This window comes from Callospermophilus lateralis, chromosome 3, assembly GCF_048772815.1.
Source record: "Callospermophilus lateralis isolate mCalLat2 chromosome 3, mCalLat2.hap1, whole genome shotgun sequence".
Taxonomy (NCBI): domain Eukaryota; kingdom Metazoa; phylum Chordata; class Mammalia; order Rodentia; family Sciuridae; genus Callospermophilus; species Callospermophilus lateralis.
The window spans coordinates 13,170,487-13,197,403 of record NC_135307.1 but is presented as its reverse complement, the minus strand read 5'-3'; the positions used below and the strand labels follow the sequence as shown (position 1 = coordinate 13,197,403).

Genomic DNA, 26,917 nt, shown 5'->3' with positions numbered 1-26,917 from the left:
TGGCTTCTGATGTATTTGAGACAACATCCCGCCATGTTGCCCAGGCTGATCTTGAAATCCTTGGCTCAGGTGGGCCTCTTGCCTCAGTTTCCTGAGTAGTGGGGCCATAGGAGCACCACCACACTCAGTCAAGTTTCTATTGTTTCAAGCCACTCAGTTCATGGTGTACAGCAGCCTTGGGAGACTAACACAGTGGACCAATCCTCAGATATCAGAAAGAAGTGGAGAAGCTACCCCTTAACCCAGCCAAAAGATAAACTTGTTTATCAGTAATATTCTGAAACAATAATTTAATTTGGCTGTTTATTTTCTTTTTTTAATTATTTTTTTTAGTTGTTGATGGACCTTTATTTTATTTATTTATATGTGGTGCTGAGAATTGAACCCAATACCTCACACATGCTAGGTGAGTGCTCTACCACTGAGCTACCACCCCAACCTTGGCTATTTATTTTCTATTTTTCTTTTTTAGCAGCTCCGGGTAACAAACTCAGGGCCTCACAGATGCTAGATAAGTGTTCTATCGTCAGCCACATACCTGGCCCCCCAATATTTCTTCTAATCTGTACGTGAAGTAGTTATGTGGCCAGGGCATCCCCCGGCTGCCATGGCCTCTGCAGAAGGTGGGGATATAAATATGTTTCTTATATGTTTTTAATTTTCTTTTGTTTCTTTTAATAATTGAGTTGTACACTTTACTTCTGTGTATTTTTGTGTGTGTACATGTTTTTGTTTTTGAGACAGGTCTCAACAAAAAGGAATGTCACTGGACGGGGGTGGGAAGAGGTCTCTCCAAGGAGCAGTGGACAGGACCTCTACTTGGCCCTGGGCAGGTTCTTGATTTCTGCCACTGAAAAGAATTTCAAGATGCATCAGAGCACAGCACAAGCAAAAACTGATTAAAGGACAGCAAAGGTACATGCACCCCAAAGGCAGGGTGTGGCTGCCCCTTGCGCCTCAAAGAAGAGAAGTGACTACCCTCTGATTACATGCGTCTCCTGGGGAGAAATGTGCAGGTTCCCAGACAACCTTCTTTGAAAATCAAATCCCATGTCAATTTGATATTTGGGGTTTAGAATGTTTCTCCCTGATTAAGCAGTCTAGCCATAAATCAGCTGTGGGTATGATGTGTAAGTCTTAGAATCTGGTGACATTTAAATTGATTGTGTTCTGCTCATAAACCTGGGTCTCCCTCTACTAAGGGCCTCTTTTTACCCCTCCCACAGAGCCCACCGAGCCCATCAGAGATTTCCCAGGCTGCTCTTGAGCTCCTGGTCTCAGGCAATCCTCCTGACTCAATCTGTTGAGTAGCTGGGACAGCAGGAGTGCTCCACTATGCCTGGCTGTCTTTTTAAGACGGGAGGTTTGACAAGGTGATGGCTGGCTTGGAGAAAAGGAGAGGATTGGAACACATCAGACGCCTCAGAGCCAAGTGTCAAACCTGGCTCTGGTTTGGATCCTGGATTGGATTCCCATAAATCAACTCTAACAAGATATTTTTGAGATAGGAAAATTTAAACATGGACTATTAGGTACTAGGCTATTATTAACAATTTTGTCAGATGGATACTGGCATTTTAAGGAGAGGTCTGTCTTTGAAGAGGTATATACTAAGGAACGTAGGGGCAAAAGCCATAATGTTCGGGATACACTTTAAAAGCATTATAATGATAAAACCAAATTTCAACCACTGCTTTTGGGTGAGAGGTCTGATTTCTAGTGGCCAGTCTACTTGTCTTTGGTATGTGAATATTTTGAAAATAAGTATATTGTATTTTAGCAAATGGGAGAAGCAACAAGCTATTCATAAAAATTTAAAGCTTGTGGAAAGACATTTGGTTAAACATCGTATATTGAACACACATATTTATCTCTGTTTCCACCTGAAACTCATCCAAAATGACAGTCAAGGACTAAAACAAGTATAAGCCTACAAGAACAAGAAGTGGGTGGTTTGACTGCCGAGGAGAGATGTCAACATGCTTTTGGCAGGTGGACAACTATTGAAGGAACAGTCCCTGCAGGGCATATCACTACTTGAAAGCAAATCCCCCCTCAGACCACCCAAAAGACTACAGACAGCAGCAGGCATAGTGACACTGTGGGACTAAAAACAGAACACCGATACCAGATCGCATCTCTAGCCCCTGTGAATGCTACCTTACTTGGAGAAGGGGCTTTGCAGATGTGATTGAGGATTTTGAAATGAAGAGATTATCCTGGATTATCCAGGTGGCCCTATGTAAGCAATGGCAAGTGTCCTAACAGGAGGCAGAGGGGCATCTGACACAGAGCCCAGAAGGTCATGTGAAGACAGGGAAGAGCTTTGAAGAGGGTGATCTTGAAGATCAGAGTAATGTGACCACAAGCTGGCAGCCTCTGGAGCTAGAGGAGGCAGGGAACAAACTGTCCCCGGGAAGCCTCTGCAGGGAGCACAGCCTTGGAAGCACTTTGATTCTGGAGCAATGAAACTGATTTTAGACTTCTGGTCTTCAGAATGCTGAGATGGTAACTTTCTGTCATTCTGAGCCATCAAGTTTATGGCAACTTGTTATGGTGGCCACAGAAAACTAATAGAAGGAGTTTGAGTGGAATTCAGGTGTAAGGAGCCCTGAGACTCCCAGAGCCCTGTTCTCACCTGTGACCCGACCCTGGCAGGAGATGGGAGGGTTGTTCTCTAGACAAACTGGACTTGAAGTAGAGAATGCCCCTGACATGGTGGTGCCCAGGCAGATTGAGGTATAGGTGAGGCTTTTAACTGGGGGGTCTACATTCCAAACCAAGGAGACCATGGCCTCTGTTTCCAGCCCTGGACAGTAATCTGGCTCCTGGAATGTAGGTGGTCAGCCTCACATTCCTTGTGCAGATTAAAGGATCATTCCCCAGGTGACTGAACAGTCTGGTAGAAAAAATCTCCAGCTACTGAAATTTGGGGTTCCTCAACTAAAAGGCTGGCCTGCTATCCTGTCATATTATGCTAAAGCCCACTCCAGGCCCCCAGCACCACCCACCAAAGCAGTGCTTGCAGTTAAGTACTTAGTGCTCCACTTTGAGGTGAGAAAAGACAGCTAAGGAGCCTCACAGTTGAGAGGCCACTACATGTCCTTCAGACTCATTGGAGAAAAGCTTCCAATGTGAAAAAGAGAACAAAACAGAAAACAGACACTGGGATGCAAGACCACCCACAGATGGGACATAGTGGGGAGCTTTTATTCAAGTGTGGGGCTCAGACAGCTGTTCTAGTTGCCTGGTATCTGAGAGATGGATCTGTTTGGAAAAAATAATGACCATGTAGGGAATGGTAAAAAACTAAAACATAAACAAACAAAAAACCCTGGAATAGATATCCTGAGAGTGATAACAAAGGATAATCAGCCACTGAGACAGACTGCATTTTTCAGTAGGATACATTCCTGCTCCACCTGCCCTTCTCACAACATGACCCAAGTGGGACGTACGGTTCTTTCCTTTCATCCGTGGAGAGTAGGGTAGTTATGGCTGCCCGCCAGTAACCAATACGTGGAGCAGAAGGAATGCTGCAGGACTTCTGGGCCAGGACCACTGGCCTGAAGAAACAGCTTCTGCCTGGCTCCTGGAATCCCCAACTATGTTGTGAGGAAGCCCGGCCACTTGGAAAGGCCTGGCAGACAGCACTCCCAAACTGACCCTGCATCAATGACCAGGTGAGTGATGAGGCTGATGTGATTCCAGAGGCTTCCAGCTGAGACCTCAGACATCAGGCACAGACAAGCCATCTCTAACCCTGTCTCAGGGTCTGGTCTGGCCCAGAGAAATTATGATAATAAATAATGATTATTGTTTTAAGCCACTAAGTTCTGGGGGTAGGCAGGCAATAAAAGATGAGCAATACAACAAAGAAATAAGAACAAAGAGTTGTTAAATTTGAATAATGAAACAATTATTAGTGAATACTAGGAAAGTCAAGCTACAACTGAAAAACTTAAATCCAGCAGAAATGAAAGAACTGAGATCCAGATTGACCACGATGACCTGGTCACTTGCCCACCTCTCAACCCATCGCCATGGTCAGGAAGAATGTGGCTCACAGATTGGCATAGGCTTAGTTATCTATCACCCCTTCACAATGGCCACACCATTGGGAGAGAATCCTCAAACAAAAAACTGGGGTTGTTACTGGAACAAGATGGATGGATAAGGGCCGGGAGAGAGGCCAGTAGATGTCCCGGAGGATGCACGTATTCCTTTGGTTGCTCTGGTCTCAGCTAAGCTCTGTGGGGATCAGTCACTCTGAGAAAAGGCCATGGTCTTTGAGTCTTTTATTTAAAAGAAAAGCTGGGTCATTGTCTTGGTCTAGGATAAGTCCCTGCCAACTAGCTAGGATTGGCTCAGCACTGGGGCAGAGAAGCCACTCAACCCTGGCTTTATTTAATACATGATTAATTACTAATACAAATAAGAGAATGGGTTGCCTTTTTGTAATTTCTCTCTCATGTTTTATTTTGCTTATTTTATTTATACAGCAATCTGTACTTATTCACTGCAGAAAAGTAGAAATGTAACAGAAAGAGGAAAGGCTAAAATTTCCTATAATTCTGCCTCCCAAACTAATATTTTGGTGTCTGGTCTTCCACACATATGTTTATGTATTTTCCAATACAAAAAAGAGATTATCCCATAAATACTACTGCATTCTGATTTATTCACCCAATGGTAGGTTATAAGCTTATCAAGAAATACCCATTAGTTTTGTACCATATAATATTACCAAAATTTAGCCAGCTTTGGCCTACAAACCCAGAAACTGCACATATTTCAAACCAAGTTTTGTTTTTGTTTTCTGGGGCAGGGGTACCAGGGAATAAACTCAGGGGCAATCGACCACTGAGCCACACCCCCAGCCCTATTTTGTATTTTATTTAAAGACAGGGTCTCACTGAATTGTTTAGTGCCTTATTTTTGCTGAGGCTGGCATTGAACTCTTGATCCTCCTGTCTCAGCCTCCCAAGCTGCTGGGATTACAGGCGTGTGCCACCACATCTGGACCAATACAAGTTTTAAGTGGCAACAGAGCTCAGTCTTTTGGATGCTGCAACATTTATTCAACCATCACTTAGGATTGGACGTTTTATGTAGTTTCTCCTTTTTACATAGTTACAAAAATATTGCAATGAAAAACTCTTACAGTCCATTATTTTAAAAGATTCTTTTAGTTTTTGAGACATGGTCTCGTTAAGTCACCCAGGCTGGCCTCAAACTTGCCATCCTCCTGCGTCAGCCTCCTGAGTCACTGGGATTACAGGCATGCACTACTGTGGCTGGCCCATGTCCAGCTCTTAAAGCTCATTTTCTGTGGATATCCTTATTAGTTTCTTGGGATACATTTCTATAAGTGGAACATGTTAAGTGGAAGGAATGCACTCTTAAAGCTCTTGTTGTGTATTGTGGTATGTTAGAGGCCAAAGACTGGTGGGTTCAAGGTAAATCTTCCCACTCAGCAGGAGGCCTGAGGGTATCAAGAGCCTGTGCCCTTGTTGCTTCTTCTAAAAGGACCTTTTTGGGGGGTGGGGTGGCTCAGTGGTGGTGCCTTGCCTAGCTAGAGGCCCTGAACTCCATTCCTGGTGACACACACACACACACACATACACACAAAGTGAGATCAAAGCTCAGACACAGAAGTGAGATCAGAGGGAATCAGGGAAAGTGAGGAGAGGCTGGGCATTTCCTGCTGGGAGTAGATAGATTTAGTAGATTTAGGAAGTAATTATGCCCATACTCTTAAAAAGGCTGGTTACAAAACCTAAGCCAGTCTGTTGCAGCCTTCAGAATGACTCTGGCATACAAAAGACAAAGAATAAAACAGGGAATTTTCTCTCTTAACCTGGTTCCAATTGAGGAATACTGTCATTTATAGGTGAAATAAAATAAACCAGCCGGGCACAGTGGTTTGGGAGGCTGAGGCAGGAGGATCACGAATTCAGGGAGGAGTGCAGTGCTTGAGGGAGCCCCCTTTTGGGGTCTCACACTCTTAAAGGAAACTTTGGGAACAGTATATGGTATCAGTCTGGTGGGCTCCTCTCAATCAAGGCGCATAGGGTACTTCTGTCAGGATCTCTGGGTTGATGTTATCTAGTCAATAGACAATGTTTGGAATGCACCCTTATCATAGGTCTCTGGCAATATTTTTCCTCTGGTTTTTAACTTTTTGGGGTACTTTGGATTGGACGGAGGGACCCTTTCTCACTGAGCTGCATCCCTAACTGTTTTTGAGACAGGTTCTCGCTATGTTTCTGAGGCTAGTGTTGAACTTGTGTTCCTCCTTCCTCAGATTCCTGAGTGATTGGGATTACAGGTATGTGCCACTATGCTTGGCATCCTTGGTTTTATTTAATCTATAGAAAATACTGTGTGTAAGCTAGCAAAGTATATGGGTATTCATTAACTGGACTCACACTCCAAGATTCAAGGGCTTTTTTTGCGGGGGGCGGGAGGGAAGGGTACTGGGGATGAAACTCAGTGGCACTCAGCCCCTGAGCTACATTCCCACCCCTATTTTGTATTTTGTTTAGATACAGTCTCACTGAGTTGCTTAGTGCCTTGCCATTGCTGAGGCTGGCTTTGAACTTGCAATTCTCCTGTCTCAGCCTCCCAATCATGAGCTTTTTAAGAACCTGTCTGGAGGAAAAGAGGCCTGGGGAGTAAGGTGAGCATGTGCATGGAGCATCCTAAATTTATAGCCAGCTGTCTTTGCCTTTCCTGTACATGCCTTTTTACTTATCCTTATTTCTTCTATCCTATCTTAGAAGTAGACTGATCCTGGTATCTTTCTAGCTGTGTGATTCTGCACAAACCAATTTATCTATTCAAATTGTCTGATTCCTTATTTAAAATTAGGGATAGTAATGTATCTACAAAGGTTGCAGCCAGAATTGAAGAACATGATAGGATCTTGAGTTCAAAGCCAGCCTCAGCAATGGCTAGGTACTAAGCAACTCAGTGAGACCTGTCTCTAAATAAAATACAAAATAGGGCTGGGGATGTGGCCCAGTGGTTGAGTGCCTCTGAGTTCAATCTTTTTCAACCAAAAAGAAACAAGGGAAAAAATAGACTGTTATTTGGAAACACGTTAAATGACAAACATTAAGCACATTAAGAACACAGCTTATAAAGTTTTCAAGTAAGGATATTCAGAAGAATCCTTTGAGTCTCTGAGTTTTAAAGCTAAAAAGAACCATGGATTTTTGTAGGTAAATAAGCCAAGGTCATAGAGGAGTTTAACAACCTTACCTTGGTCAGAAAGCAACACAAATGCAGGCTCAGATGTGAGTTCAAGTTTGGGCATTGCCACCACCTACCTGTGCGTCCTTGAGCAAGCTATTTACCTTCTCTGTACCTCATTGGCTCATCTGCAAAATTCTATTCTTTCAGGCCTTAGTCTTGTGATTCCCAGCCCACCTCCTACACTGGTTACTTACAAGTGTATTCTATACTGAATTGATAATTGTTAAATACAATGTTTTAAATTATACTAATTTGTTTGATATGCTCACAATTAACATGGTAACCCCTTGTATACAAAACAAAGCCAACAACTATAAAAGTAGAGTTGGGCCAGCTGGCAGCAGAGGCAGGGGCAGCATATGAGAAATCCACAATAGCTAAATAACTCTTTGAACTCAAATTTCATTCCAAAATAAGACACTTTCAGAAATAGATCTGGTTCCCTAATTGCAGCTGTCACTACTAGTAGCTTTCATCAGTAAAGTGGAATCAGGATGCTCTCACTTGTATAGAGTGGGAATCAGTCCATTTGCCAAGTCCAGGCCTCTCTGACAAGCTAATTAAAAGATTCCAGAAGTGTCATGGACCTAGAAAGGAAGTCCTTGTGACGGATTGAATACATAAAGGCTTGGAAAACTTTCCAACCTTGGAAGTGACTGGTAGGTAGAACGCCTTTTGCCTAAGAATCTCTTTTCCAGCTAGGGCCTGGCTGGGGCCGACTCTGAGAGCTCAGCGCCACCTAGTGGTTCTTAGGCAAATAACGGCTGGGTAGGGAGGGGCTCCAGTAATGTACTCCCTAAGGACTTATTTCGTGTTATTTGCATGTTCATTCGTACGTAGGTGTGTATCTACACATGCACTTCAATGAACATTCTATTTTAGGCTTACTGAAAAGTTACAAAGATAGAGTACCCCTGTGTACTCACCTACATTGCCTGTTAACATCTTATTAACATGGTTCATTTCTTACCTCCAAGCGCTGTTGCACTACTAGTTATTAAACTCCCGACTGTATTTGGATTTCACCTTTCCACTTGTGCCTTTTATCTGGTCCAAGATCCTCTCTAGGAAGCCACCTGACATATACTTACCATACTTACCATATTTGTCTGCTCTGGTTTGGGACAATTTCTTAAAAAAAAAAAAAAAAAAGATCCTGGCAGTACTGGTCAGATATTTTGTAGAACACGGAGTAGCACAGTGGTGAAATACCTTTGTCATCACATCATATCAGGGACACATGGAATCACTGATGATAAATCAGGATCACCTGGCCAAGGTAGTATTTGCCAGATTTCTCTACTGATTGATTTTCTTCTTTATTCCTTAGAAGCAAGTAACAAAGTTGAGCCCACATTTAAGGTGGGAAAAGGAATGAAACCCACCTTCTAAAGCAGAAAATGACCACATAAGTTGTTTGAAATTCTTCTGGAAGGAAGGTTTGTCTGTTCTCCCACACTTTTCTATTCAATCTATTTACATCAGCATAAATGCATGGATATTTGTTAGGGTTCACAACTCAATACTATGTAATTTATTCTGTAACTCAAATTGCAGCTGTCACTACTAGTAGCTTTTTCAGGCTGCTCCTGTGGCCTTTGACCTGCCATCTTCCTTTTGTTTCTCGGAGCATTTCCTTTGCATATTTTTCACTGAAAGAAAAGGAAATTACACAGTATTTTAATGTGTCTTTGAAACATAGTTAAAAGCATATACACTCTTTTTTATTATTTTTGTAAATGAAACTGCCATTACCATATTTTAAGTGCTGAGGAGTATAGTCCAGGGGTAGAATGTTTGCTTAGCATACTGAATGCCTTGGATTTGATCCTCAGCACTGCAAAGAAGAAAAAACTTTTTTTTTTTTTTTTTTTTAGTTATGTAGTATTTACCAGATACATGGCAGAATACCTTAAAAACAGCTGTTTGGAATCAGACTGTGTCCTTGCTCCTACATTGAATCTTCCTAAACCTCAAGCTTCTCATCTGTAATCTAGGGGAATTAATAGTATTTTTCTTTCTTTTATGTGACTGTGTGTGTGTGTGTGTGTGTGTTGCTGGAGATTGAACCTAGGTCCTTGTGCATGCGAGGCAAGCACTCTACCAACTGAGTTGTAGCCCCAGCCCTAAAAATGTTTTTGATGGGCTTCTGTGAGGACTTCAAAGGGCATCATAGAATAAAGATCAAGGACCCTGGAAATAGTCTGGCCCTGCCACTTCTTAGTTGTGAAGCCCTGGGCAAATTACTCAATTCTCTGTGCCTTAGGTTCCTCTATAAAATGGAGGTGGCAGAGAGGACTCGGCTTGTTGTAGGACCCAATGTGTTCAATGGTGCTATTTGGTCAATGCAGGTGCTCAGCATCAGCTATTATAACTGACCCCCAAAAAACCTCCAGGGCAAGGGTTATAATCTAAAAAAATAATATTATAATCTTGTGTCCTTAGCTCAGTGGCACACGTATGGTGGTGAAGCATTTACTAACCCTGTGTAAACACAGCTAATATCATTACCACTACTGAGGTGGCAAATGTGTGACAGAGCATGGCACACTCAAACCACTATTCAAATATAAACAAAAGCAGAACTACACCTTCAAATTATCCAGAGTTCAAATACCACCTAGAATTCAGCATTCTACAGAAAGGAACTTATGGGAACTTGGATTGTGATTGAGTAATGTACTCCTCTCCAATGCATATAAGAGGTACATGTATCAAGTGTGGCCAACAACACCTGCCCTACTTCCTTTGTGTGGCTGTGGTAGACACCCTTAGGATTGCTTCTTTCTTGGCAGTGGAAAGAATTTGGGTCCTGTAGTAAGACAGAACAGAAGTCTGGCCCAGTCACAGACTAGTTGTTTCAACTCAGACAAACTTTTCTTCCTCCCTGTGTTCATTTCCACAGTCCAAAACTGAGTTTCCCTATGTTGCAGGATTTGTACATGTGATGTGTGGTCCTTGGGATCAAAGGTAGGGCCTCATACATACCAGGCCAGCACTCTACCACTTAGCTCTAGCCCCAGGTCCATACTGCAGGAGTTTTAAAAGGATTACATGAGAAAATACATGGAAAAGCTTTTAGTCCAGTCTGCCAGGAAAAGGTATGCTGTGTTTCTTTCCTTTCTCCCTCCAAATTCAATACACTGAAATTTCTGGATCTATACTTGTCCTATGTGTGTAGTCTTGTTTCATTCCATTGTTTTATGGCTTTAGAAGATTACTCTGGGAATCTCATTTAGAAAAAGATGTCCTACCCCCTGGGCACCAACAGGAAAGAGTTCAAAGAATTAGGTTTGCATAACTAAGTCTGTGGTTTTCAAATTCATACTTTATGAACAGTTGGTTCACATGAAATCTCTTTTAGAACCTTAATGTAAAGAAAAAAGATTAAAGACATTTTATTAGCATTCCTTTATATTTTCACACCTATACTTTTATAACAATCATGAAAACAATATTCAGAACAATTGATGCTTTGATGACACATATCAGAAATTCGGCATTAAAGATGGCTGTTGCAGACTTATCAACCTCAGCATTCAGCTCTGCCTTTTGATTGCACAGAATCAATGATTTGTGATTTGCACAGAAAATAACTTAATATCTTAACCATAGCTCTTTGTTAAAAGGAGCTCAACCAATGCTCCTCTTTTATCATGCAGGGCAATATACACACCTAAAAACTACTGAGGGCACACATGTGACATGCTACACTTGCACCTGCTACTAAACAAGCAGAACTCTCAGTGAGATCTGGTTTGCATATGCCGCCTCTCAGCACTGTACACAGATAGACCTTTTGTACAAATTTACATGACAATAAAAATCACAGGGGTGACACATTTAAGGGATATTAAATAGGCATGGAAATGACAAACGGTTTACACTGAGAACAGAATGAGTTACTTGACAGCCAAGGTGGGGATTGGTTATTGTCTATCAGTGGAGTACGTGGACTCATCTACCTCCATGCTCTGCTTATTGCCAGACATTCCTCTGCTCTCCAGGGATTCAGGTGAAATGCCCTTCTAACCCCCTCTGGAGAAAGGCTGCCTCCTCCTCAGCTGCCTCCTTATCCTTTATCAGTGCCAGTAACTGAAGTAAGCCTGGAGCTGGACCATCCTCTGGCAGATCAAGCTGTCTTCGAACTGTTCTGTGAATCGCCCCAGCTATGATTTGCTCTAGGCGGGCCTGATTCATATCACCCTTCTCTATTGCTCCTCTCTGTACCAGTTTCTGTAATAAAGGCTCTAGCCTTAGTACATAAGCAGACAACTTTTCTTTATCCTTCTGGTAAGTGTTTAGATATTTGACCTGCAACTCCCTAGGATTATCAGTAACCCCAAATACTGTCTCAAGAGCCTGAAGGCATTCATGGGCTTTAATTAAAGGATTATTTATCTTGAGGATACGAATAATATCAAATGCTGGGCCACGAAGGCTCTCTATCAATCGCCTTCTCTTTTCTGTATCAGACACCTGCCATGTCTTCATCATCTGAGTAGTATGAAACAGCCATGATCCAAATTCTTCTTCCCCTGGTTCTGGAGGATCCCTGCCTGAGAACAGTCTCAATTTTTTATAATTTAGGTATTGGAGGGAAGGCTGAAGAGCCTCATCTAATGCCTGTGTCAACATAGCTGCCTGCATTTCAGGGATCATGCCCTGGTCAAAGGGGTTACGTCCACACCCAAGAACTCTGGTCAACTCACCCACTGTCATGCCCTCTTCTTCTAAAAACTCATTTAATTTCCTTAAAAATTCATTATCCGGTTCTGGCGGCTTAAAGATCACTCTCCACACACCCCCTCTCCCCGGTATCTCCTTAGGAACCATATCATGACTTGTCTCCTCAGTAAGGCCTATTAAGGCTACGTTCCTGTTCTCATCCCTTCTGAACATCCTCCCAAGCAGTCTGTACTCCCCCAAAGGAGCCAAACCAGCCCGTAGAGCCTCCTCGATTTCGGCCACACCACAGGTCTGGGGGATGCCGGTAATCAATAGCGCTTTCCGAGGGTTCATATCCATCCCCCTGCACCAGTCTTCTAAAAGCCTCAGGGCCATCGTGCCCGAAATCACAGATTTAAGTTCTAATTCTTCCGAAGCGGGTGTGCCCACCGCAATTCTCAGTAATCCTGCGCAGTACCCCACGCAGGTCTGGTCAACGTGCAGAGGTCCAGCAGCCTGCGGGGATAGGAGTCAGATCAGTTAGGGGTGTCTGCGTCTGGGGCGCAAGTGCAGGTCCCCGCGAGCCCGCCGCCGCACTCTGCTGCAAGCAGCCCCTCCCCTCTCCCGCCTCTCCCACCTCTCTGGGTCAGTGAAGCGGCTCGCCATCCCACTTGCCCTCACCGTTATCTACTGCGATGCCTGCACCGTCTGCGGGGGGCCGGGACGCTAGGTCCGCTCCCGACCGGGAGCAGGAGTGCGGGCGTGCTCGGTTCTGACGGACGCTCGGGAGGCGCGCCGGCCGCCGGCAATGGATGCCGAACCGCCCGGCCTCTGCCCTTCTCTCCGCAGCGAGGAGTGACAAGGCGCGACGAGGCGCTCAGTTGTGACCTAGGCACCGCGGAGGAGGCGCGAAGCACGCGAGGCGCCAGACCAGACCCTCGCCCTCCTGCGCCGCGGAGTCAGCCCTGGCCCAGCTGCGGCTGTCCAGGGCGCACTCTGGGAGGTCGTGCGGCGCGCGGAGAGGCACTGACATCACGAAGGCGGGCCTGGGGAGGCGGGGCGCGCGCGCTTCCGGCCCAAGCCGGAAGCCCCAACTGCGGCGGCATCCGGGACGGCGGGCGGGAGGGCCACCCGGGACAGGAAGGTGAGAGCCGGGACCTGCTCAGCTTTGCAGGCTGTCTCGGACGGCGGCCGCTGCTGGGCGCCGGACTCGCGGCGCTGCAGGTTGGCGAGGCACGGTCTGGCGCTGCCTGTGCAGCCCGGGAGCGGCGGGCGGGCGAGAGCTGCAGGGGGCGGGGCCGACGCCTGGGAGGCCCCAGTGGCCCGGGAGCCTCCCGGCCGTCCGGGTGACCAGCCCTGCTCTGCCCGAGGCGGCAGGGGCCGGGCCGCCGCGTGACTACCCGTAGTCACGCTGTACTTAATCACTGTTAGCTTGTGCTCCAGGCTGGCGGCGCTCACCTTTCTCCCCGAACCGGGTGACCCAGGGGATTTCTTTTATGGTGGCTTGTTCTGAAATGCCAAAACCACCCGATTATTCAGAACTGAGTGACTCTTTAACGCTTGCCGTGGGAACAGGAAGATTTTCGGGACCACTGTAAGTGTTTAAAAGAGTTACTGTCGTAACTTGGGGGCTCCGATGTTGGCAATTATCTGTAGAATCCAATCTTCAGATTTGAAGCAATACTGTTAAGCCAGAAAGCATTTCAACTGTAAAAGTGAAATGTCCCGTAGGAAATTGGCTTACTTACAGTTTCTAAATACAGGACCTATTTAAGCAGATTTAATTATATATTATGTGGAATTCATATAAAAGCATGTTTTTTACTTGCTCGTAACTACTACATAGAACAGCCACCTGTAGGTTATGTACATTTCTTATAAAATTTATTTTGAATATTAGTGGGGTATTTTAGAGCTCTTGGAAATAAAGCAAATACGTTTGGAATAGTTGCTATAGAAGCATTACTAGACCCTAACTGTATTTTTTCATTTTTTACTTCGAAGGCACAGAGCATGGAGAATGATGAACTTCCGTCAGCGGATGGGGTGGATCGGAGTGGGACTGTATCTGTTAGCAAGTGCAGCAGCATTTTACTATGTTTTTGAAATCAATGAGACTTACAACAGGCTGGCTTTGGAGCACATTCAACAGCACCCAGAGGAGCCTGGTGAAGGAACCACATGGACACACTCCTTGAAAGTTCGCTTACTCTCCCTGCCTTTTTGGTTGTGGACAATTATTTTTCTGATACCTTACTTACAGATGTTTTTGTTCCTTTATTCTTGTACAAGAGCTGATCCCAAAACTGTGGGCTACTGTATCATCCCCATATGCTTGGCAGTTATTTGCAATCGCCACCAAGCATTTGTCAAGGCTTCTAATCAGATCAGCAGACTACAACTGATTGACACATAAAACCAGTCATTGGTTTTTCTTTATGATTATGAAACTGCCAATACATTATGGAGTCTGATCACAAGAATGCGATTTCTTCACAGATCTCAGGAAGTTGTGGTGCAACAGAGGCTTTTTAAAAATGTGACTAAGGGACGATCTTTATCTGAATAATAATGATTTTTTTAGGTAAAGCCTGAGATATAGTACTACAGAATCATGTTGATAACTTCAGGTTTTGCAAGTAAAACTGTGTCTTGTTATTTGTATTCTTTAGAAACTTGAATAAGTACCTGAACTCATTTCTCTTCTACTGTGCAGCATAGTGACAATTGAGAAAATTTTCCTTTGGGGAAAAAAGTGAATATGAACATTTCCATTGTGTTAAGTGTAAAAAGGTCCAAATATGATCATAAAATTTAAATTTTATACAATTACATGGCTTGCTTTAAGATTCTTAAAACACACACTAATTCATCCTTCTGTAGATAAGCTTATGCTTGCTTGCTTTCAGTTTGAGGAAGTGGTATAAAACTATTGAAATAACTATGGTTTATTATTAATTTTGGTGTTAGGGATTGAACCCAGGGTCTGGTACTTGCAAGTACATATGCTGTTACTGGCCTATATCCCCAGCTATGATGCCTGTCTTGATAAGCAGAATTTGTTCTGGATAATGGCTGGCTAAATCATTTAAAAATTTTGTTTTAGTTGTAGATGGACACGATATCTTTATTTTGTTTATTTTTATGTGGTGCTGAGGATCAAGCCCAGTGCCTCATACATGTGAGGTAAGCACTCTACTGCAGCTACAACCCCAGCCCCACTGGCTAAATCATTATTAATGCTCCTGGTTTTTAAAAAATTTGGGCTGAGCATAGTGGTGTGTATCTATAATCCCAGTAACCGAAGAGTCAGACAAGAGGATCACAAGTTCCAGGCCAGCCTCGGCAACTTAGGGAGGCCCTAAGCAATTTAGTGAGATCCTCATCTCAAAAAAAAAAAAAAAAGGCTGGGGATGTGGCTCAGTAGTAAAGCACTTCTGGATTCAATCTCCAGTATCAAAATAGTAATAATATCTACTTGGGAAGAGACTAAATGTTTTTAGTCTCTTAATAACTTACACAGAAGATGTGAATAGGTGAAGGTAATTTAACCTAGTTCTTCAGATGTGATGCCCTTCTAAAGTCTACCATCCTGTCATCCTGATTTTTTCGCCCACAGCAATTGAATGAGGATGTGATTCTTGTACTTCCTCTCCTTTGCATTTGTATTACCTTGTGTCAGGTACCAATACAAACAACTAAAGAAATGAAAGTACAAGTCTTTTTTTAATTTTTCCCCCCCTGGGTAAGGTCAGGATATGTAGTTACGTTAACACTAGGACATATTTTACACTATTTTGGTAATAATCATAACCTTTTTTTTGGGTGCTTACTCTGAAGGTCTGTTTGAAGAGCTTTCCATGAATTAACTCCTATATTACAACTCCTTTGAGATGGCAGTTATTTTCCACGTTTTACTGATGGCAAACTGAGGTAGGAGTTAACTAACTTGCCAAAACCTGGCATTCTGATTCCTTTGTGTTTAACCGCTAAGCTATAGTGCTTTTCACAGATGATAAATGTTTTTAGTGCTGTTACTGTTTGCCCAGTCATGCCAAAGAATGGAAGTGGCAATATTAGTGAGAAAAGTTTTCTTTTCTCAGTTTATATAAGCTACTGAAAATAAAGTTTCTTAGCAATTTGGCCTTTATGTCACATTTGAGCCACAAAGAAGGTTGAGCATTCCACAGCAAACTTTTATCTAAAAGATAAAGCAGGTACCTTTGTAACTCAAAAGCAGCAGAATCTCTCTTACCACCTCCAAAGGTCCAGTTACTGATGTTTCTTGACATAATACACTCAATCCAAACAATCGGCAGTTGGAAATACCTATTAGATAATAAAAATCTATCTTTTCTTTTTTGCAGTACTGGGATTGAACATTTGCATATTTTGAGTACTCAGTATGCATGTTGCAGCCACTGTTTTCTGTTTCTTCACTTATAATCTTATGAGGCAGGTATTGCATTGGTAGTAATACCATTTACAGAGGAGGAAATTTGATGCACATAGGAATCAATCTGTCCATGGTCACACAGCAAGTTAAGTGGAAAGAGTCAGGATTTGAATCCAGGATGTTTACATTCAGATCTCCAGGTTTTTAATCATTCCACTTAAACTACTTCTCAAAAAGGAAAATTTGAGGAAAATCATTGGGAAATTTCCTGCTTTATTAGTCTGGATGCAGTGTTAATTTGGAGATGACTTTAGAAAATTATTTCAATTGCTTTTTGTCTTATAAATGCTTTATGTACTGCCACTTGTGAAAAGGCAATTCCTTTTTATTGAAGTAAATTTTATCTAATTTTGGAATTTTAAGCTTTTGTAAGTAAATTTTCAGTCCATCTGTATCAACATCATATTGCCTTGATCATAGGAATATTAATTAATAGTAAGATTGGTGTAGTTTTTCCAAATATAATTACAAAATTCTAGATTACAGACTAATTCTAGATTAGTCTGCTTTATTATTTAAGAACGTAGCTTTTTATAGCTACGTTCAAAACATCTTTGGTAGGGTGAAAGGAGGACTGAGGAAGAGATTGAAATTAATAGATAGGAGACTTTGGAACCACAACCTCAGCCCCTAGATTATCCTTTATTTCTATTCACTTCACAATATAAAAGGCAATATGAAATCCTGAATACAGGATTATGTAGTGAGTTGGATGGTAAATGATATTAAGTGCTGCAGGGATTTAGGGAAGGGCGGATATCCTAGGATCCATAACTTCTAATTATTTGCTTCCAGATATGAGAAAAATAGAGCTATATTCCACAAGGATTTCATGTCATTTCATTTGCAACTACATCTGAGATGAAATGATCCTGTGTTTTTCACTGAAACATGTAAGATATATATATATATTTCAAAAGTACTAGTATAAAAAATAGATAATTGCAGAAATATGTAATTCATGGTGCTTTAGTCAACATTTAAATTTTCTGACTTTAAAAATGACTTTAGGGATGGGGTTGTAGCTCAGTGGTACAGCACTTGCCTAGCACATGTGAAGCCCTGGGTTCGATCCTCAGCACCACATAAAAATAAATAAAATAAAGGTATAATGTCCATCTACAACTGAAATTTTTCTTAAAATAAAAAAAAAAAGGTTCCCTAAAGTTTAGAATTTGATTCTATTTCAAAGCCTTCACAATTAAACTTTTCTTTAGGGAAGTGGAGTCATGAGGTCAAGTGCTCACATGAGAGTGACTGCACCCATAAAATAACCAAACCAGTTTGTGTGTTCATCATGGATAGTGTTAATCTTTTTAATTAAGATTAAATGAGGGGCTAGGGCTGTAGCTCAGTGGCAGAGTATCTGCCTAGCATGTGTGAGACTGGGCTCTATCCTTAGCACTGCATAAAGATAAAAAATAAAGGCATTCTGTCCATATACAAGTAAAAAAATTTTTTTAAAAAGATCAAATGATTTCCTTCTTGATGGACTTAACAACTTATCTCTAAATTTACTACAATATCTGGGGGCTGGGGATATAGCTCAGTTGGTAGGGTGCTTGCCCCACACGCACAAAGACCTGGGTTCAATCCTCAGCACTACTACAAAAAGAAAAAAAAAATTTTCCACAGTATCTCATGACTCATTTTTTTGCATCAAATATGTGCTGTCACCTAATCAATTCTCTAACTTATAAAATTTTCATACAATTTTGGACCATGATTGGAAATCATCATGCATTAGTATTTGTTTTAGTTTAAGGTAGTGAATAGGTATTAAAATAAGGCTGTATAGGGGCTGGGGTTGTAGCTCAGTGGTAGAGCACATGCCTAACATGTGAGGCATTGGGTTCAATCCTCAGCACCACATATAAATAAAGGAATAAATAAATAAAATAAAGGTCCATTGACAAAAAAAATAATAATAATAAGGCTGTACCTTAGAAGTATCTGGGGAAATCAAATAAAATCAAAACACAATTCCTCATATAACAATGGCAGGGTCCCTTACCAACCAATTATATCTGATTTTGGGGGTGGACCCCAGCCAATCCTATTCTTGAAACTTTTCAAATGATTCCATGTGGGTTGAGAACCACTGGTTCAGTGTTTCTACGTAGCATTTACTAAAGACGAAATGGTAAGTCAGAACAGATTTGCTTGTCTTTGGAATAATAAAAAAAATTTTTTTTTGGTACTAGGGATTGAACTCAGGGGCACTCGACCACTGAGCCACATCCCCTGCCCTCTTTTGTATTTTATTTGGAGACAGGGTCTCACTTAGTTGTTTAGCATCTCGCTGGTACTGAGGCTGGCTTTAAATTCGTGATTCTCCTGTCTCAGCCTTTAAATTCGTGATTCTCCTGTCTCAGCCTTTAAATTCATGATTCTCCTGTCTCAGCCTCCTGAGCTGCTATGATTACAGGTGGGCGCCACCGCGCCCTGATGTAGCAAATGTTCTGAAGGAAGTTCACCCCATCTATTTTAATTACAAATCTTTAGAGTTGTATGTATTTTCTAATTTCAAATTCTCTGCGGTTTTCTAAAATATGCTTCTATCAGACTTCTGCCTCCCATTACCAAACTGTTCTCAAGAGGTCACCAGTCACTTATACTAACTCCACCGTCAAGTCTTGGTTCTCAGATCATCTATCAGCAGTTCTTGGATACTGTGTCCTTGAGATACCTTCTTCAGTTGGTTTCTGAACCAGTAGAGCTTTAGTGATAACGGATATTCTTTGTGCTATTCAAATCAGTAGCTGCTAGCTAGATGAAGGAAGCTAATATGACTGAGGAACTGAATTCTAAACTTTATATTTACTTAAATAATCATACGTGGCAAGTATTAAATGGTTCAGTTCTAGCCACTTTTGAATTCTTCCTTATACCTGCTTCTGACTTCTTGGCTGGTTCCTTCTAAACGTTGATGTATCCCAGTTCTCTTTTTTATACTTACTCCTTTGGTCATTTTATTTAACCTATCTTTCCCTAATCTTCTCTAGGTTGACTTATACTTCTTCTTTGACAAATATTTGGATGGAAAATGTGTATTATTTGGGTGTGAAGGGGTTGCTTTTTATGTGAAATTGTATTCTTTGCCCTGAATTTACATGACAGAGTATTAAACTGTTAATGTGGCTGATCTGTGCTTATTAAGTTCAAAGCATGAGTTTTTAAATTAAAAGTTATTAGCCAGGTGTGGTGTCACAGGTGTTTTCCTGTGTAATCCCAGGGACTTGGAAGGCTGAATCAGGAGTATTACAAGTTGGAGGCCAGCCTGGGAAACTTAGCAAGACCCTGTCCCAAAATAAAAGAGCTTGGGGTAAGGACTTTGGAGATCAAACTCCAGTAGTGGAAAAAAAAAAAAAAAAAGTCTCACAATTTTTTTTCTATATATGTATAGGAAAAAAAAAATATATATATATATATTTTAGCAGAGAATAGAAAGGCATAAAAGGAAAACTATACCTCTCTCCCTTAACTCATATATTCTCTTCCCAGTGGCAGTTGGATTATAACTTTTGCTTAAAATATTTAGCCATAACCCCAGCCTGGATTACATCTTTTCAGATATTATAAGCATGTCAATCTTACATTTCCCAGTAGTTTAGCATTCTACAGATTTCTGTTTCTTACTAGTTTTCATTTAACAGAGATTGATCCTTAATGGCATATAGGTCTACTCATATCTTGATCTTTTTAATGACTGCACAGTATGGTTGTACTATCATTTCTTTACTTTTATTTAACTAGTAGAACTTCTGCTGATGAACAATGTCAACTTAACTTTCAAAGAGCTTATACCAATCTACACTCTCCCCACTTTTTCATTCCTAGTTCTTTTTTTGTGGTTTTTGAGACAGGGTCTTGCTAAGTCCTTAGGGCCTCCCTAAATTACTGAGGTTGGTCTTGAATTTGAGATCTGCCTGCCTCAGTCTCCTAGTCACTGGGATTACAGGTATGTCCCCACACCCTTTCTAGCTCAACACTGCATCAGAAGAATTTAGCTTTTAGTCTTAGAAGTAAAAAATGGTATTATGTTGAGAGCCACAGCCGAAGGGGCCCCAGCAAACTTCAGCTGCCAGCTGATGATTGGCTCACAGCAGCCCCAGCAAACTTCTAGCTGCCAACTGATTAGCTCCTCTGCGGCGAGCCAATCACCTGCAGTGATGCTCATTGGGCTGTTTCCCCGCCCTTTCAGACCATGGAGCTGCTCATTGGGGGACTTTTTTTGGCTCCGCCCACATGACCCAGCCAATCAGCCTCAATAGGAGGAGGAATGTGGGAGGTGGAGAGGCTTATGGGAAGCCGGTGGTGGCAGTTGGGCTCTGAAGGTTTTTCCTGAGGAGCTGTGTGGTTTGGTGTGTGGTTCTAAAAATAAAGTTCGTTTCTTTTGACAAGTGGCTCCTGAATTGTGCCCAGCCAGACTGCGGCAGTATTATATTGTAGTTTTAATTTTCATTTCTTTGAAATGACATTTTTTCACTTAAAATCTATGTGGATTTCTTTTCCTGTGTCCATTTCCTTTGCCTATTTCTGTTGTGTTTTCCTGACAGGTACATAAGAGATATACTTTACCCCTCTTTATATTCTCACCTTATTAAAAGAATGTTTAGGAGGAATTTTATTATTTACTTTTATGGTTTCTGGATTTTTAAAATCTTAGGAAATTTTTCCTCATTCTTAAACTATAAAAGCTATTATTCTATTATTATTTTTATGGACTTTTTAAAAAAAATCTTAATATTTATCTGAACTTTTTTTTTTTCTGTAGTACTAGGGATTGAACTAGGGGGCTTTCTACCACTGTGCTACATTCCCAGTCTTTTTTTTTAATTGAGACAGGGTCTCCACTAACTAGCCCAGGCTGGCCTTGAACTTGTGATCCTCCTGTCTCACAGCCTCCCCACTTACTGGCCTGAAACTTCTTATGTTCTAAGGAGTGAGGGGAAAAAAACCAATTTCTCCACAAAAATTAACCAATTTGTTTCTTATTTGTTAAAATAAACTGAGTTTTTGCCAGGTACAGTGGCCATGCCTATAAATCCTTGGGACTCAATGGTAGAGCACCCCTGGATTCAATCCCCAGCACTGTCAAAAAAAAAAAAAAAAAAAAAAAGTTTTACTATAAACATCCCCCAATTTCTCCAATAGAGAATTTTACATCCTACTCTAATATTTAAATATCCAAGAAAAAATTACCATATAATGATCATACTGCAATTAATTTCCCAAAACACTTTATCTGTAAGTATCACCAGTCCTGATACAAAAAAGGTCAGGTTTTCAAGATGTCTTTTATAAACCTTATTGCAATATATTATATTTAAGGAATAATAAAAATCAATAGAATAAGAGCGAGCAATGAAAGGGGAGGAGGAGAATGAAGCTTACTAAATTATGTTATGTGCAATGTATCTTTTTTTGGGTGGTGGGTACTGGGGACGGAGCCCAGGGGTGTTTAACCACTGAGTCACATCCCTAGCTCTTTTATTTTACTTTGAGACAGGGTCTCGCTAAGTTGCTTAGGGCCTTGCAAAGTTATTGAGACTAGCTTTGAACTTGTGACCCTCCAGGTCAGCCTCCCAAGCCGCTGGGATTGTGGTGTGCACCACCACACCCAGCTAATGGGCCCATTTAAAAAATAAATAGAAGGAAGACCAATAGAGGAAGAGTACTGGGGGAGAAGAGGGAAGGTAAACAGGAAGAACTGAGGATTAAAACAGAGCTATATTATATGCATTTATGAACATCAAAATGAACTCCACTATTATGTATGACTATAATGCACTAATTTAAAAAAAACAATAGTGATAAAAAAGAAATGACATTCTATACTTACATAGACTGAACAATTCCACTGACAAATAGTTATGTCTTTAATAGGCTAAATAGGGACTAGATAAAAGTACTATATAACAAACAGAATCACACCTCTAAATGAAAACAAACTATATTTCCTTTTCAAGTACAGGCCCTTAGCTGGGTGTGGTGGTGCACAGCTGTAATCTGAGCAGTTCAAGGCCAGCCTGAGTAACTAAGCAAAAACCCTGTCTCAAAATAAAAAATAAAAAGGCCCCTGAGAGAGGCACTGGATTCAATACCCAGTATAAATAGATAAATAGTACTTCCCAAGGAAAAGTAAAAAATGATCCTCTGGAGGAAATTAAACTAAAAACTGAAACCTGATGGATGAGAAAAGCAAAACAAAGTCATAGCCCGGGAAGGAGGGGATGCATTAATTTACTTCCATACTTTTCCCCCCCAAATAAATTTTTCTTCCTAGATAATTAAAAAAAAGGGGGGGGGTAAACTTAATGTTGTAATGCTATCTATAGTCAAGCAACCACAACCTATTATAAAAGAATGAAGGTTCCTGGCTACAGAATTCTATTCCTTAAAATAAATATTGCTTAAGCCTTGCTTTTAGAAAAGACCTTTTGCAAACACTCGATATTTAGAAAATTATCTACGTATAGTGTCAAGTATATTTAGGAAGGACTATTTTCTTGTACAAAAGTAAAATTGGAGTTGTTCTGCTTGCCCCTGGTTAATGTCTGTACCATTAGAAGATGACAGATTAGAAAATTAGACAGGGCATTTCCTCTACACTAGTCCTTTAAACATCCTTTTGGTCAAACATGGCTCACTTATGAAGAAAAAAGTATTAGAATTAGAATCAGTATTACAACTAATTAAAAGATCTATAACCAAGAACTTTAAAACACTGGACCACAGTACAAATGCTGTTTTGAAGTTTCTTCATAAACACTAAATGAAGGAGGAAACAAAAAATTCAGCTATCAGTTTAACTATATAATATCAACTATATGTTTTTTCTTTAAGGACCATAAATGGTAGTATTAAGATGTAGCATTATAATAAATCAGTTGAATATTAGAAATATTATCATAAATTAAACAAATAAGATAATTTCTGACCATTTATAACCTTTTCTAGTGGCACTGTTTTGATTACATTAAGAGTACTTAGTGGAAGGCTAATGTTCCAAGTAAAATATTTTAAGGATATGAAGTGCCATAAAAATTGAGTGTTTTTAATAGCATGTACTGTTAGGCTATAGCTTTCAGAATATGCAACTGGGAAAGTACAATGATAATATCATTTAAATTAACTGATAATAAAAGTGATTCATAAAATATGATTAATAATTTAATATTTTATCATCTTAAAACAAAAATCTAACCAAATGCAACCCAGCTCTGCCATTGGTTAGCTCTGTAAACAGAGGCAAATAACTATTTTGAGAGTTCAGTTTACCTCTAAAATAAGTCATATTATTTGTAAGGTTATTTCCAATTCTAAAATTCTATGACTATTTGTATTTCATTAGGTACGTGCTACTTGATTTCTTTGCATTTTAGCTATCTAAAGTAATCAGGAAAGATGGACGGTAAATTAAAAATGCTTTTATTCCACTGATAAGCAGAAACACACACACACATATATTTTAGGAATATATATATTTTAAAGTTTCAACATTTCTTTGTTAAGTAAAGCCAAAGTATGGCTACAAGTGGAGAGGAAATAGCTAAGTTACAGTCAACAAAACTGGTTTACTTAGGTCTTATATTTGTACTTGTACATATACCATATTATAGCACAAAAACATCCCCCATCTTGTATCTCGAGCTTCCAGATAAGTCAGAAGATTAATTCACCCTGAGTGGGATTATCTCTGGCTGTCTATATAAGGGCTATATAGATGCAGAATTCAACATTTCCTTAGTACTACTCTCAATGTCCTTCTTTCAAAGGTGTAGACATCACACAATTTAAACTCAATGGCTATTTTAAGAACAAAACAATGTTGAAAAATTCGGTTGCCATGTTGGAGGAATTTATACATTCTTAAGTATTCTATTTCTTTTCTATGGCTTGGAATTTCTCACCCAAGAAAACAGACTTCATTCCTAAACATTTATTATATCTTTCTCTGCTGGAAACAGAAGCAAGTTTTCTCTCTGACAAACTTGTCACAGGGGAACAAATTAAATGCTTTCCCAAAATGGAGCATAAGTCTTCCTTAACATCAGTGTATCATAACTACAATGTAGCAGCAGTCTTTAAAATTTCATAAGTTATAGCTAAGAAGGCAGTTTTGGCCGTTTTGCAGATGGTCCATCTGAGTTAGTTCTTTTATCAATGTTATTTTCATCTTCTGCATCATCTTCACCATCACCTTTTAAAATAAATATTTGTTGTATGACATGTTCAGTGGGTTGAAAGAAATATAGAAGTTAAATGGTCAAAATGAGACCATTTCACTTTAGGGATTATTAAAACCACACTTATTTTAGATTTTTAAAAAGACTTCAGGGGATTTTAATATTTAAAACCTCTCTTTTGGGGCTGGGGATGTGGCTCAAGCGGTAGTGCTCTCACTTGGCATGCGTGCAGCCCAAGTTCTATCCTCAGCACCACATACAAACAAAGATGTTGGGTCTGCCGAAACTTAAAAAAAAAAAAAAATTAAATGTTAAAATTTAATGTTAAAAATTCTCTAAAACAAAAACAAAAACAAAAACAAAAAAACCCCTCTCTTTTGGATCACTTTCTTTTTTGGAGATATAATTTCTTTAACATAAAAATTCACTGTTTCTTTTTGGTACTGGAGATTGAACCCAGGGCACTTATCCACTGAGCCACATCCCCAACCCTTTTTGTATTTTTCAATTTAGAATCAGGGTTTCACTGAGTTTAGGGTCTTGCTAAATTGCTGAGGCTGGCTTTGAACTCCTGCCTCAGCCTCCGGAGCCACTGGTATTACAGGCCTGAACTACCACACCCAGCTGGCTCTTTTTTAAAGTGTATGATTCTGTGGTTTCCAGTACATTCACTTGAAATTAACATCACTAATTCTGGAATATTGTCATCATCCCCAAAAGGAACTCTATATTCATTAACAGTCACTTTTCATTCCACTCAACCCATGCAACTACTAATCCACTTTCTCTATGGATTTTCCTACTTTGGACATTTCCTATAAATGGAATCATACAATATGTGGCCTTTTGTGTCTGATTTTGATTTATTGTTTTCAAGATTCATTCCTGTTGTAGCATGTATCAATATTACTTTTTTTTTTTTTTTTTTTTAAAAAGCCAAATAACCACATTTTGCTTCTGCACTAATGGATTCAGGGACATCTGTGTTGTTTTCATTTTTTAGCTACTATAAATAATGCTGCTAAGATTCTGTGTGAGTTTTTGTTTAAACATGTTTCCAGTTCTCTTGGGAGGACTAACAGTGACATTACTGGCTCACATGTTAACTTTTTAGTTTTTGAGGAACTACCAAACTGTTAGTTCCACCAACAATGTACAAGTTCTTCAATTTCTTCACATCCTAGACACTTTTTATTGCTCTTTTTAACAGCCAGCATCCACATCATCAAGATGGAAACAAAATGGAAAAGAAAAGTACAGTTCAATTTCTTCTATGAGAAGAGTAAATATCTAGTTCTTAGGTATTTTGTTTGTCTTTAATAACTCAGAGGAGTAAAAAATGGAATGATCTTTTTCTGTATTCTTATTTAAGATTTCTTTCTTTTAAATGAACACAGTTAAAAGTTCATGGTTCTGCTTTCAAAATATCACCTATGAAACTGGTATATAGGAAAGGAGTTTCTGAGGTTGAAGACTGGTTAAACTGAAATCGGCCCCACTCGTCGGAACCTGCTCCTACTGTAATAAATTGCACTCTTTCAGACACGTCTGTAATTTCACACCTGGCAAACTCCATTGTCGTTTCCAACACCCAGCTCATAAGTCGTGGCCACTCTAGGGACGCCTTGCTTGGGTCTCTCGGCTTGCAGGAGTTACAGGGTCCCAGAGTCACAATTTTTCACTCGTTCACGACCGTGTCCGCCTGCCACATCCCACTGATTCCCAAGGGCAGGAACTGAGTCGTATTCACCTCATTCTTTCCGGACCTCAGCCCAGACCCACACTGCTGGGCACAGAGCAGTGGGCGTTCTGCACGGTTTTTGCGATATAAATGAACAATCGGGAAAACGCTGGGGCAGAAACGGCTTGGACACACAGGGCAGCGAGTGCCCACACTTTCAGAAGCAACTTCCCGCCCGCCCAGACTCACTTTCCATAACTCCGCCACTCACAGGGCGGCCCCAGCCGACGTTCCCGGGTCCCCGCCCCACCCTCTTGTGGCTCCAGCACCTTCTCAGAGCTCACCGTCCAACGTCTCGTCTGGGGCCACGCGGCCCTGCGCTTCCTGCTGTACCAAGGGACCAAAGAAGTCGGATACCAGCTCCTTCATCTGGGTCACACCCGACAACAGGTTCTGAAGAGAGTCGGCGTCCCCGGTCCCGTCACAGAGTACCCGCAGTCGCTGCTGCTCCCCGTCGGGACCAACATACTCTCCTGAAAGCTCCATGGCGACCGCTGAGCTTTAAGAACGCGCCACAGAAAAGCGCCGCCCGGAAGCGGAAACCAGCCCGCGGCCCCGCGCGGGCGGGAGCCGCTAGAGGAATGACTTCCGTTTGTCGGA

At 40.9% G+C, this 26,917-nt stretch overlaps 2 protein-coding genes across 7 annotated transcripts; one reads left to right on the top strand and one right to left on the bottom strand.

The window, feature by feature from the left end:
- Positions 1–10,634: 10,634 nt before the first annotated feature.
- Positions 10,635–26,903, bottom strand: LOC143641547 (modulator of apoptosis 1-like). 3 transcript variants are annotated; one of them, XM_077109121.1, is made up of 2 exons: positions 26,602–26,903; positions 10,635–12,444 (listed from the first exon to the last, which is right to left on the bottom strand). In XM_077109121.1, exons 1-2 carry the CDS (start codon positions 26,801–26,803, stop codon positions 12,422–12,424), a joined length of 225 nt encoding a protein of 74 aa, XP_076965236.1. In that variant the 5' UTR covers positions 26,804–26,903; the 3' UTR covers positions 10,635–12,421. The 3 variants fall into 3 exon arrangements, with proteins under 3 accessions (XP_076965236.1, XP_076965234.1, XP_076965235.1); XM_077109119.1 differs by lacking the exon at positions 26,602–26,903 and adding an exon at positions 12,610–13,280; XM_077109120.1 differs by lacking the exon at positions 10,635–12,444 and adding an exon at positions 23,832–24,590 and having other exon boundaries at positions 26,602–26,895.
- Positions 13,009–14,757, top strand: Lyset (lysosomal enzyme trafficking factor). Of its 4 annotated transcripts, XM_077109122.1 has the most exons (3): positions 13,022–13,152; positions 13,360–13,522; positions 13,933–14,757. In XM_077109122.1, the coding sequence occupies exons 2-3, from the start codon at positions 13,425–13,427 to the stop codon at positions 14,342–14,344; spliced, it is 510 nt and encodes a 169-aa protein (XP_076965237.1). In that variant the 5' UTR covers positions 13,022–13,152; positions 13,360–13,424; the 3' UTR covers positions 14,345–14,757. The 4 variants fall into 4 exon arrangements, with proteins under 4 accessions (XP_076965240.1, XP_076965237.1, XP_076965239.1 ...); XM_077109125.1 differs by lacking the exon at positions 13,360–13,522 and having other exon boundaries at positions 13,009–13,072; XM_077109124.1 differs by lacking the exon at positions 13,360–13,522 and having other exon boundaries at positions 13,024–13,152.
- Positions 26,904–26,917: the final 14 nt, after the last annotated feature.

What these genes read in the sequence shown, in the direction of transcription:
- LOC143641547 (XM_077109119.1), bottom strand. Translation starts at nt 12,324, where the DNA reads ATGGCCCTGAGGCTTTTAGAAGACTGGTGCAGGGGGATGGATATGAAC.
- Lyset (XM_077109122.1), top strand. Translation starts at nt 13,425, where the DNA reads ATGGTGGCTTGTTCTGAAATGCCAAAACCACCCGATTATTCAGAACTG. An exon ending in GGAAGATTTTCGGGACCACT is followed by an intron (nt 13,523 to 13,932) that starts GTAAGTGTTTAA and finishes TTTACTTCGAAG; the next exon opens with GCACAGAGCATGGAGAATGA.